This window comes from Ambystoma mexicanum, chromosome 10 (genome assembly GCF_040938575.1).
Source record: "Ambystoma mexicanum isolate Mex_15411 chromosome 10, UKY_AmexF1_1, whole genome shotgun sequence".
Classification (NCBI taxonomy): domain Eukaryota; kingdom Metazoa; phylum Chordata; class Amphibia; order Caudata; family Ambystomatidae; genus Ambystoma; species Ambystoma mexicanum.
The window spans coordinates 1,019,937,635-1,019,950,087 of NC_090932.1; the positions used below are offsets into that span (position 1 = coordinate 1,019,937,635).

The 12,453-nt window shown below is 43.7% G+C and overlaps 1 protein-coding gene across 4 annotated transcripts in view; it reads right to left on the reverse strand.

Annotated features, from left to right (window-relative positions):
- DVL3 (dishevelled segment polarity protein 3) overlaps positions 1–12,453 on the reverse strand; it is a 1,011,569-nt gene that overhangs the window by 43,826 nt on the left and 955,290 nt on the right. For all 4 annotated transcript variants that reach the window (XM_069618830.1, XM_069618832.1, XM_069618831.1 and 1 more), the window contains one exon: positions 2,605–2,817. In XM_069618830.1, the coding sequence (XP_069474931.1) occupies positions 2,605–2,817 (213 nt within the window). The remainder of the gene's footprint in view (positions 1–2,604; positions 2,818–12,453) is intronic.

A 12,453-nucleotide genomic window follows, 5' to 3' on the forward strand; every position in this document is an offset into this window, starting at 1 on the left:
AATGAATGCCCAGAACTGGACATTAATCCATATGCAATGGAACCACATGTCTTTACCATTTGGGCCTGTGTAAAATCCACATTAAATGAATGTGCATAGGCTCTGAATCAAAGATACATGTGCATGCAAAGGTTCATCTAACAGGCAACACAACCCCCTCTCCCCCATGGTAGGTTTGGAGCCATTGAAATACATCAATGGTCTAACCTTTCCCCCAAATGGAGTGCCATTCCAACTCAGCAAAAAGGGAATTCCTTCTAAAACGGGTGCTTCCTAATCAAACAGACAATCTGAGGCAAATGCAAAGGCTACAGAATGGGGCTGTTCTGTCAACCTCACCTTCAAGTAATGGTGAAAGCCTCTAGATCACGGTTAAGAAAGATTCCCCTTTACTGCACCTTTCCTTCCATGTGTATGGACCCCCAAACTTTTATCTTTTATTTTTGTATCTGACCTGTTCTTTTTACAGTGCAGTGAAGCCTTAAGATTCACTACACTGGCTTTTGCTCATCTATTATGGGTAAACCGACATGTCTTTCAGGCTGTCAGTACTGGGAAACATTGTTTCCCTTAGTCTAGTTACTTTGTTACTTCAGTTAACTTATCACTTGAGGTAACTATTTTTATATCATTGTACAATGCTTCTTACAATGCAGTACAATGGGGTCACTTTTTGTTTTGCCCTAGACTCACACTCAAATGAGTGTTGGTTACTCTAGGTGTGGTAAATGGACAAGTTGGTGGCAGCAGTGACTTTTGAATATTTTTTGGTGCATTTCGTTTTAGCCTTACCGCATTTGGCTACTAACTGTGGCTAGTGGTCAAACATGGCCATGCCACAAGATTGTTCGCTTGTCCTTTGGCCATCATGTCTTTTAGCCTTGATCCTGGACTGTGAAGCCAGGAAAATACGTATACAGAGGCTTTTGGCGGGCTACTGGAGGGCTATGTGTGTTTTCTGCCAAGAAGTGGACTGAGGCTGTCTGGTCCCAATCCACATATTGGTGCCAGTGTGTCTGGGTAGAATTAATGAGTTTTGCCAACAGTGGTCCTTATTGGACCATTGTGGGGTGTGTGTGTGTGGGGGGGGGGGGGGATCTGTCATTGGCTAGTGGGGGCTGCTGCTCTTACCTGGCTTTTTAGATTAGAAGAGGAACCCTGCACCCACTCTGCGAGATACTGGAAGAAACCAAAGACTCCTGTCCAGCTACAAGACCTGCGAGGAGACCATGAACCCCTTGGAAGAAGGCTTGACGACCAACTACTGCTGCTGCTGCTGCTGCTGCCCTGGTACAGCCCTGTCCTGTGGAAGATCTCCAGCAGTCCTGCAAAGGAGCTGTGAACCTTGGAATGGAGGGAACATCCATTCTCAACATCAGCTCGGAGTCCTACCAAGAAGAGCCTTCAGCGGTGCCCCAGGACTGCCTTGTGGCTGAGCAGCTCTGAGTTTGGGGTACCGTGCTGCAGACGTCACTATTCCGATTTGAGGCCTGGAACTTGGGGGATCCTCAGCTTGTGCAACACGACTTAACCCTGCGTAATTTCGGAGTCCTAGCATCAAAGGGACCTTAGATAGGAGGAAAAGTCTGACCCTTGTAAGTGAATCCCTTTGAGACTCCATGCATCGGTGGCAGTCGTTCGAAATTGCTTACCTGCATCCATTCCTATCCTGAGGGGCCCTGCATTGCGTTTTGCTGCATTCTTCCACTGAGGGTCCTTGCACCAGCATCGGACACAGACCAGAGAGCTGCTCGAACCTGCAACCCCTGGGGATCAAGGGTGGAAGCTGATGGTGGGAAAAGCAACCTTGGACCTTCTTCAACCGGCCTGCCAAATCTCATGAAGAATTGGAGTATGGGTCGGGGGGAGTTATAGCCAAACATATCTGCCTACCAAACTATCCTTTAAAAAGATTGATAACTTTTATTCAACTTTTCTAACACTTTGGCTTTGCCATTGCTTGTTCACACAAGCGCTCCGAAAGTTGGGAACACGTTTGTTAGCTAATTTAACTTGTCACCCAACACTTGTAACTGTTCACTGGATACCAGAGACCCTACCTTCATTTTTTCCAGCTTCATAAACTATGTGGAACTTTGCTGAACTTTTTGGGTACAAGGTCCCACACATTTTAGGGATGGACTTCTGAAGTTAGGATTGAATCTCTCTGCACTAGTAGTGCAAATACTAATCTGTACCTTCCTTATCAGGGATTTGATGTGTATTTTGCTCTACACCAGTAATTGTACATTTGTATCTCATTTTTAATATTGAGTGATAATATTACCTGTTAGTAGTCATTTTTAACTGTTATTTTAGCCATAAGTAAAGAAGTATTTTTAAGTGTGTCCCTTGACTGCTTTGCTTGACCCCTTACAAGCTCACCACCTCTTGAGACATTGCCTAGACCACTCACCTTGCTACCTTGAACTGGTTTGGCTACAGCTCCCCAGAGTTGTCCCTGTCACAATATAGGTTGGCCGTCTATACAATTGTCCACCAGGCCAAAGTTTAGAAAATCAGTCCTAACAATCACTCATCTGTAGTATTTATCCTTGTTTTGTAGCTTAAGATACATTTGAGCTCTGAAACGTATGATGGTACCTTCACTGGGCTGACTTCCGGCGCTGCCCCCTGCAAAGCTGTATCCTGGTTCTGGAAATCCGGGGTGTGGGTTATAGGGATGCACTGGTGGGTATTGGTATGGAAAGGCCATAGGCCACGGTGCCGCTCCTGGGTGGGGCAGAGGAGCCAGCGTGTCCTGATCTGAAGCTCCACTGGATCCATCTCTGTCGTTCAGAGAAAGATTTGCCAGATCTGTACAGAAGAGACACAAGAAAAGCTAGCATAAACTTCCAACACACCCAGAGATGAATACAATGTTCACTTAACCCACTAGTATACCAGCCCTTCCCACGACCCATTTTGCTTTTGTGAAACTACAATTTTCCATTTCAAGTCATTCTACACAATACACCTTACCTATTGTTATATGAATGATGCACCTGTAAGGGTCTTTGCACTACAAGAGGATTACTCTCTAAATGTAGTCATCTATACGATTTATTACAAGAAATAGACATTTTTGCTATCAACATTTTATCAGAATATCATGACAGCCACCGAGTAAATATTTAAATGTGAAAAGCTTTTGCCAACAGAGTACAGCCTGGAATTGATATTGTACATTGACTACATCCATGGAAGTTGCACAGAACCTTCGACAAGAGCTAAAAATCATAATGGCTATCTGGGCGGTAATATTGGGAAGGCGAGGGCTCAAGTTGAAGAGCTAATAAAAAAAGGTGAGGACCTCTGACAGGATCAGAGACAAATTATCAACATATTCTTCACACTAGAATACATTCAGAATGTATTTCTCTCAGCAAATTGTATTCCACTTTATTGCTCAAAGTGGTCAGGATAGACATTTTAAAAAAAATGGATTGAAGCATCCCAAAGATTTAAAACACTTCTATAACTGTTCTGTCCAGTCGTTAGTTGATTGACTGTACATATGGAATTAGGTTGTAGGTTAATTGGCGATGTGGTTTCTTTGCATCCTGTTCTCCACTGGCTCAGGCTATGGGGTAATGAGAGAGCAACCGTTACTCATGAATTGATCCATTTTATGACTGATAAAGTAAGGTCCCACGGCTGTGCCACATTAAGCAACAAATGATGGCAGTGAATATCACAAAACTGTGGGCCGATCGTTTACATGCGCACATTGGGGCTAACAGAGAAAGCAAAGGTGTTGAAATTCAAGAAGAGAGGGCTGATGACCATCATGTCCCGCAGGTATACCGAAATACCCATTGTTGGCAGAATTTCCAGTGGATCGTGTCCGCATAACTAGGGCACGGTTTGACTAGCACCCTCCCCAGACCATGCTTCCATTACCGCCCACAGGAGAATGCAATCAAACCGTGCCCTGTGTGTGATTCTCCATGTGAGGACCTTTCCCATTTGATATTCTTCTGACCCACGTATGCAAGTGTGAGGAGTTCTGTGTTACAAACCCCTACTTTGTGATCTGGGCTTTGTGCAATCTCGGCCTGCCTTAATCCATTTATTATGGGCTGAATCACCACGGGTGAGCTGGTCTCGCTTAACATATTTGAAATCAGCAATTCACATAAGAAAGCGTTTGTTTAAGAGTATGATCTGACATGAAGACTTGTATGGTTGCAAAATTTTAAGAGGAGGGATTCGGTATGGTTCTTTAAAAATGTTATTCCTGTGATTTGTACTGTACTGATATGTATTTTATATTCTGTATTGGTTTTTATGGAATGTTATGTAGGTTTCCAAACTAAACTTGAATGATGAGTTCATTGACTGCTTTTTCCTCGTTGGCAGAAAAGCGGTCCTCTAATTTTGCAAGGCTCACTGGGGCAGAATAGCAGCCAACCAGTTCAAGGTCTCCTCAAAGAAGCAAATATCAGAAACGGAGAAAGGTGTTATGAAACAAACTGCGCAGCAGAGCATGCACCATAGGGGGAATTGTGCCAATGTTGTCAGAACAACGTGGCATCATTTGTTGCATTCCACAAAAGGAGTGACAGCCATTGGAAAATGAGCCTCCTAGTCTTTTTAGTTGTTGCCTGCTTTGTGCTTTCTCACTGTCACCTCGCAAGTGTGCATGTGTTCAGGCTAAGTCTTATGGGATGGAACAGACCGGAAAAAACTGGTTTCTTGCTTTACGGCTCCTAACACACTTCTAGATGGACATGTTTGCCATTGTCTCTGGCCGTGTCAGATTTATGAGTCAATTTTCCATCAACTGACGCATTAATTAGTTAGACTCCAAGTGCATCAGTGTCTTGAGAAGTGTCTCTTGCCAAAGCATTGACACTTGCATTTCTGGGAGACTTCCTTTCGTTGCTGTAAATGGCCCTCCTGTTGCTCCACCCACCTTCGATGAAATTTATTGGCAGACTATTCAACCTCCTCTGTCTTGCTGCAGTCTGTGCCTGCAATGAATGATGATGGGCTGAATGAGTCGTCTTTTCAAGTCTAATAAATCAGTCAGATCTCACGGGACCTTTTTGTTTCTCACTGTTCAAGGTGTTAGGTGGAAAGCCCACTTGTTATCCGATGCGGCAGACCCCCTGCACCTTTTGCTGGCCTTTATGGATTTTGGACCGTCTTTCTCCCAGCCAGGCATAATCCAAAGCCTGACGGAGCATGGCTCCGTTTTCATGTGCTCTGCCGTAAGAGTCCTTATAACTCCTAAGGCAGGGGTACAGCTGGGTACCCTCTCTCTGTTAATCATGTGGTAACGCTGGTAGTGTCTTTTTTGCCTGTGCCAAATGGTTTCACAGAGTGGGATCCATTTATTCTGGCTCTGTCCTTTCTGACCCTTCCCTTAATTTCACATAAAATAGGTTGTTTTTGTTTGCCTTCAATACCTGAAGGGCCACATGACTATGCCTTGTCCCTTTTGGTCAATGTGAGAGGTGGCGACAATTTTGGCTATTGGATGTCTGTATCCCAGGACCAGGGCTGTAGTCCGCTAAAAATCAGTTCTGACTGGCTTATTTAGATATCCATCTGGCATAGAACAGACTAACTTCCTTTGTGTGCAAGTCCTTTCAGAGTGCATGGCTGTGTTGAGCCGAAATGCTGCGATGACACTGCAAAAGCGAATGCAATTGTAACAGAAACAGAAACAAGAGAGAAAGACACACTGCATGAAATTTAGGAATATCAGTGTAACCATTGCACAGAGGACAAGACAGTACACAGCAATTCAGAACACAGAGTTTGTTCTATTGAGTTCCTAAAAGCTAACATTTACATACCAAACAATTTTGTTTTGAACCCTCCTGATGAACCGTCGATAATTAAGAGACAGGGAAGCACATGTTGAGGGAACAAGAAAACTAACAATATCTATTAACATTTCCAACACAAGGAGTTAATGATTGATTATCTAAAGTTTGACAACATATATCAAATACAGGCAACTCTGTTCAATAAATTATGCTTTGGTAAAAAAAGGTTGGCTCCATCTCTTCATTTTCCAAGCTCTCAAGGTACTGCACAGCCTCAGCACGACAGGATCCACTATTGCTGCCTTTGCACACAACAAAAAGATTGTGATTCGCCACCAGCTGTTCCAGGCGGAATATCTATTTTTTCTCTGTGATGGAGGGATGGTCCGTCATTGGCTGACCAAGCCTCTGTTTGAATAATGCTGCCTTGCAAGGAGCATAAAAGAAAAAAACACTTAACCCCTCAGATTTACTGCTGGAACTCTGTCCCTGCATTCCAGGAAGGCCTACTTGCTCGAATGACTGAAGCTCTGCACCAGCATCTTTTGATGCTACACTAGACTGTTGTTGTGTTGCTTCCCCCCTGATATGGTGGGGACAACTGGTTGACAGCTCCTGCTCAAAGACCTCGTCTCCCAGAAGCGATTGACTGTGCCTGCATTGCCGGATCCAAAGGTGCCCATTTGCTACCAGGATTCTGAAGATCCTTTGTACCGAACCCTCCAGGGACTGTTTATCCCTGGATATTAGGAGAGCATCTCTGGTTCCATCTCTCTTATCTGGGAAGCTCCAGGGACCTGTGCTGCCCTCAGTCCTGCAAACGCACAGCTGAACTCCTAGAAAAGAATGTGCACAGTGACCACAGGTGGAAACCGCCAAACACCTGATGCAGAGCTGCTTTTTTAATACAAGGTTCTGCTTTCCAGACTCTCCGGCTCTGCTGTTGAGTCCTTCCTTTAGACGCTTCTTCATTACTGGGCCCTCCCTCTTAATAATCAAGGTTCGTAGTTGATATTCACTCTACTACTCCAGCAATTGCTCTTTGGGCACCTCCACAGAAGTTAACTTTCTGCACCAAATCCATACAACTGTTCCCTTTGGTCTTGTCGTAACTTTCTAGCCTAGATAGAAAGTGTATTGCTTACCTGTTACTGATTTTTCCCTTTTGGGAAAGGCTTTTACTGAACTTTGAAAACTCTCTTGAAACTGTTTTACTTAGTAATTACATTGTGGCTCCTTTAGTTTGACAATGTTTACTTGCCCCTAAGTGTAGCCATTTATCTCTTTATCGTTTCTTATATAAATGTTATATTTTTATAAAACCATTGCGGGTTAGTGAAAAATGTGTACGGTACCTGTTAACCATCCCACCACCTGTAATTTAGGGCTGGGCTGCCCTTCTGTACTTCCACTTAGAGAGCCTGGTGAGCTTTAGGGATCTCAAATAGTACATACATCTAGCAGGTTTGATGTTGTTTCTATGACCCAATTAGTATTTAAGCAGGACTCCATTTAGCCTTTGCTGAAAAAGGTAACTCTTATTGTGCATACTTATTTGCACCCTTATAACATGTGGAGTGACGCAGTGGCTTTAAATCATGTACGCAGTACTGCTGCAGGTTGAAGAGGAAGTTTGGGGAGGGGCAAGGTGACAAATAGGTAGTATGAGATGGAGTTCAACAGCTCATCTCCGGAGGACAACAATATTCTGCCGTTTAGGTGATCTAGCTGCTTTTGGGGTGTGGTTCATATAGGATAAAATTCCAAGAAAATATTTCAATCTCCTATCAATTTGTCTTTGGCCCCCCAAGGAAGCAAAGTAGTCTTCATCTTGATAGACTACTGGAGGGAGTTAGAAGTTTATGTCATGTCAACTGTTAAGGCAGTGCTTGTACAACCCTCACTTGAGGACACTACAACCACTAACCAGAATGAACGGCTAACACAACTAATAAGAAAGAGAAGCTAAGCCTCGCTTAAGGTGGATAACCCGGACAGAGCAACAAGGTTTAACACTCAGGTTGGGGTAGTAGGTAGAACAAAGGTACAACTAGTCTACACAAATATCTTTAGAAAATACACTACACTGATATGCCAAAAAAATATATAGTTTATTAAGTCAGTCATAGAAATGCATCAGGTCAAAATAAGTACTTATGGTATAATACCCATACGCACCTGGGGAAGGGCGCACAGCCAATCAGGTGGCTGGAATAGCGGGCAAGAACACAATGAGTACCGCCCGCTGCTCCCAGCCACCAAGCTCCTTCCCCGAGTGGTGCCACCTTGATTGTGGGGAGGCAACATGGAGCACCTCCCTGTTGCCTCCCCACAAAAAGAAAACGTACGCTTTCCCTATGCCACACATACCTACTGGACTAGTGCTTTGTTCTCCGGTCCCAGTTCATCTCTTGCCTGCAACGTCATTGAAATGGGGGAGGGACTAAGTCCCTTTCCTATGGCGGTAGCCATCTTGTTTATATTTATTGCTATGGGAGAGTGGTCTGTCAAGCCGAACTCCTGTAAAAAAATAATACAAATTAAACCATTTGCACCCCGGATGAACCCCAGGGTGTGAATGGCTATCACCCCCTTGTCGGTGGGCGGATATGTCCTGTAACGGCCCACGCCGAGGCCCTCCAGCCTAGGCTCGGGCTGGCAGAGTGTTACTGGCCATGTTTGCCCTTTGACGCAGGGATGATTTCCATAATATAACAAAAAAGAACCCAGTAGATCATTTAAAAAACAGTAAATGTCTGAAAAAGGACACTAACCTAACAAGCAGATAAATCCCCTTATTGATTTGCACAACTCTATAGAGTGTCCTACAGAGATAACCTGCCCCTGGTGTATGTGGAACCCCCCCCTACGTTCAAAGGTCAGCGTGTTAGGGAGAATTCTCAGAAATGTGTTACTTCCCTTCTACCTTAGAGACCCAGAGCTCTTTTTGCTTGACCTTAGGACTTTTTATCCCTCGTGTAATTTTAATATGATTTATTCTCTGTGTTTCTTTTGACTTTGGAGTCTGGCAAACTCCATATGCATCATCTTTACATTGTGTTAACACCTTCAGTGCAGTGGCACAGGGAAGTCTCTTAGATTTATCAAAAGGTTTAAATACCTTCTCTTAATGAAACTACTGTTTACAAGAGAAGTAAAGTGAAATTGACTTTACTTACATTTTGTAACTTTCTAGACCCAGCACACACCATTTTACCATAGGGTGCTGGAGGGGTTACTTACTATCCCCTTTGTCTAGTTTCTCATGTACCATTTTTTGTTACCCATCCTACAATTAATGGCTGGTGGCAGTGGCTTACTTTTTACTGCCATTTCATGTTTTTACCTCGGGCTGCATTTTCAGCCACGGTAAGGCACCCATGGGTGCCCATTTCGTCAAATGGCCCGGTCTTCTTTTTTCAGAATTTCTTGTCGGGAAGGTCCTTCTTGAGATGTACTCTGCGTGCCAAACCAGGTTTGGTTTCTTTGCTCGTTTTGTCTTTGGTGGGATTCACAAGTGAAGCCCGCCTCTGGCTCCAGTATGTCTGGCAGGGGCAGGAAGTGAGGGAGGTGCCCGAAACTCCTTGTGCTTAATCCCCTTGGTTACAGGAATGCACCGTAAGGTGATTGGCCGGCTTGCTGTCTGTCAAGGACAGCCACCCTGCTGTGTGATCGGCAGCTAGGCTGGAATGAATGTGAGAAACCTGCATGAAAGGCGAGGCTTTTTGGCTTGGAAGACAGTCGACCACTGGACGAAGGAATCCGAAGAAGAACTTAGAAGAGATGCCCGCTGCAACTGCTGGGCTGTTGGTTTACCCGGTGAAGCCCTGCTGCTGTGCTGAAGGTCCAGATTCACCTCAACTAGAGAAGCCCTGCAAGGACTTCTCCCTTTGAGTTGGTGGGACTAATCAACTCCAAAGTAAGCCCGTCTGGACATCCTCTCAAAGCTGGTCATTTCCACTGCAGTTGCTACTGGAACCGAAGAGCCAGGGAGAGGAACACCAGATTGTGTGCGTTGCTTTTAAGTCAAACCCGAGCGCTAGGAAGATCCCCCGGACTTCCCTGTTGCAGGGCTGACCAAGCCTGAGCCACCTTAACTAAGTGCTGGAGCCCAGAAGCAAGGAAAGTCTGAAGTGACATCTGAGAACCTCGGTGTTGCGATTTGCTGTCAGACATGAGGAGCTGAAACACAGAAGGACCGCTGAATTGAACTTTGCACATTGCTGCCGCTGACTGTCGCATTGCAGAGCAGGAGTCCCCAGACGTCCTCCCTCTTGTCCCTACGACTGAGGCTCGGGAACAAGAGGATCTGCAGAGCTGTACAGGAACAGAAGTGAGCTGGAACTATTTCTTCTAACCAGAGGTACTGTAAAGTCTACGAGAAATGAGTCTTGTTGTGTAGCCTTACTTGCTCTCAGTTAAGACCTGTCTTGGTTACCCGACAGTGTTTCTAAAGCTTTGCCCCTCACAAGCATCTCAGCTTGTGGCCATTAAAGTGTTCTATTTTCTACAAACATTTCTACAAATATTGTGCAAGACTTTTTACTTACCTGCAAAAGGAGATATCCAGCCCCCCTTGACATTGTGCAATTAACATTAGCTGTCCTGGCTCCCCGAGAGTCTCCTCTTTACCGCTGACCTTGTGCTTTGGCCTTTCCCCAGTAAAGGGTTAATTTACTCTGCACTGGAACATTTCTGAAAGTACTTACCTGTTTATGACTTATTTGTTAACCTTTGTTTTATTCATCTAGTCTATCTTTTTCACCAAACTCAGTATTGCTCTAAATGTACCCGTGATAAATCAATGTCCACACTGTCCAAGCCATTTAAGTCACCTGAGGATGTAGGAAGTGTCTGTGTGCCATCCCTAATGGGCATCATCTGATTTAGAGAAACTAAGAGTGTGTTTTAAAGTATAATTAAGTGTTACATGTTTTGCTCCCTTTCTGAAGAAGGCTTATATAACTGACTGTGAAATAAATTAATAATTTTTTTTTTTTTTTTTTTGATGCTGCAGTTTATTTGAAAACTTTTTCATCATTTACTTGATTTAGAATCGGTTTTTAACTTTTGTTTGTTTAGTTCGAGTATAGAAGATAGGAAGAGAGCAATTGTGTAGGTGTACTTGTTGTTGTGGCCGCTTAGGAGAGCGGTCCATCTTTCTTGCGTACACATTTGTGTCAATGAGAGTTGAAAGAATGCACCGAATTCTTTGCGTTGTGTGGCGAGTTCGTTGCATTCCATTACGAGGTGAAAAATGGTTTCCTCGATTTTTTGGTCTTTACAGAACCTGCAGTAGTTGTCTTCGGGCTTGATCTGTCTTTTTGTGTATAGGTATGCTTTTGTAGGAAGAATGTTTAGGCGAATTTTTAGGAATGTTGCTCGAATGGTTTGGTCTGGGAAGGTTTGCAGGTACGCCGGTGGTTCGTGGATTCTCCTATTATCTTTTGTGCATTGTAGGTTCTGTTTGTAGGTATTTTTTTGTTGAATGGTCTTTATCCAGTCGTTGTGCAGCAGTTTTGTTTTTGCGTGTTGTGGACGAAGTGTGAGCAGTTCTTCTGTGATATTTTCACTATCCATTTCTTTTCTCATTGTATCTTTCCATTTTTCCAATATTGTCGTGTTGAAGGTGTTTTCTTTGTGTCGAAGTATTTGAATTGCTGGAGTTTTCCCATCTGTCAATATTTTCCGAAAAATGTCTAGTCTTTTCCATTGTACGACTGATTCGATTGATTGAGTTGCCAGTTCGTAGCGTATTCTTGGCATTGGAAATGTTTGCGGGAGTCGAAGGACTTTGCACCAAAAAGTCGCTTCATATTTTGTCCAGTTGACTCTCTGAGCGTTCAACATTGCTTCGGTACCGTAGGTGAGAATCGGAATATACTTGTGTCTGTAGTAGGAGATAATTGGCTTAAAGGAGAACTTGCCGTATTTTCTGTGAAGGAGGCAGCCTTGTCTTGATAGAGTTTGAGATGTTTGTTCGATTTTGTCTATCCACTGCTCTTCTGATTTTGACTGGTTTATTGTGATCCCTAGGTATTTGAACGATGTAACATTTTCTATTTCTGAGTTGTCGATCGTGAAGATATATTGGTTTGTTCTTTTTTTTGATGGTTTGGTGAGGGTCATTGTCTTTGTTTTTTCCGTGTTGATCGTTAGTTCGTTTTTTTTCATGTAATGGCTTAGATCTGCTAGTGTCGTTTGTAGCCCAGTCGGTGTTTTGTCTAGTAGCACAATGTCATCAGCGTATGCCATGATTGGGACTGGGATCGAGTTGATTTTGGGGGGATTGGTTTTATGTGATTTTAGATGTTCTTCGATATCGGCAGTGAACAAGTTGTAGAGTGTCGCTGCAAGAGGACAGCCTTGTTTAAGTCCGTTTTCTGTTGGTATGGCAGATGTTGTAGCTCCTTGTCTCGATAGTCTGACTTTTATCGTGGTTTTTGAATACAGCAGGATAATTGGTTCTAGGATATCAGATGGACAGTTCCATGTTCTAAGTTTCGACCATAGTTTTTCGCGTGAGATTGCGTCAAAAGCCATTTTTAGGTCAATAAATGCTGCGTAGATTGTCGAGTTGGAGTTGATGGCTTCATGTTTGATTGCTTGTAGTAATATCAGGTTGAGGTTTGTTCCAACATTGGCCGTGAATCCTGTTTGTCTGGTCGAGAAT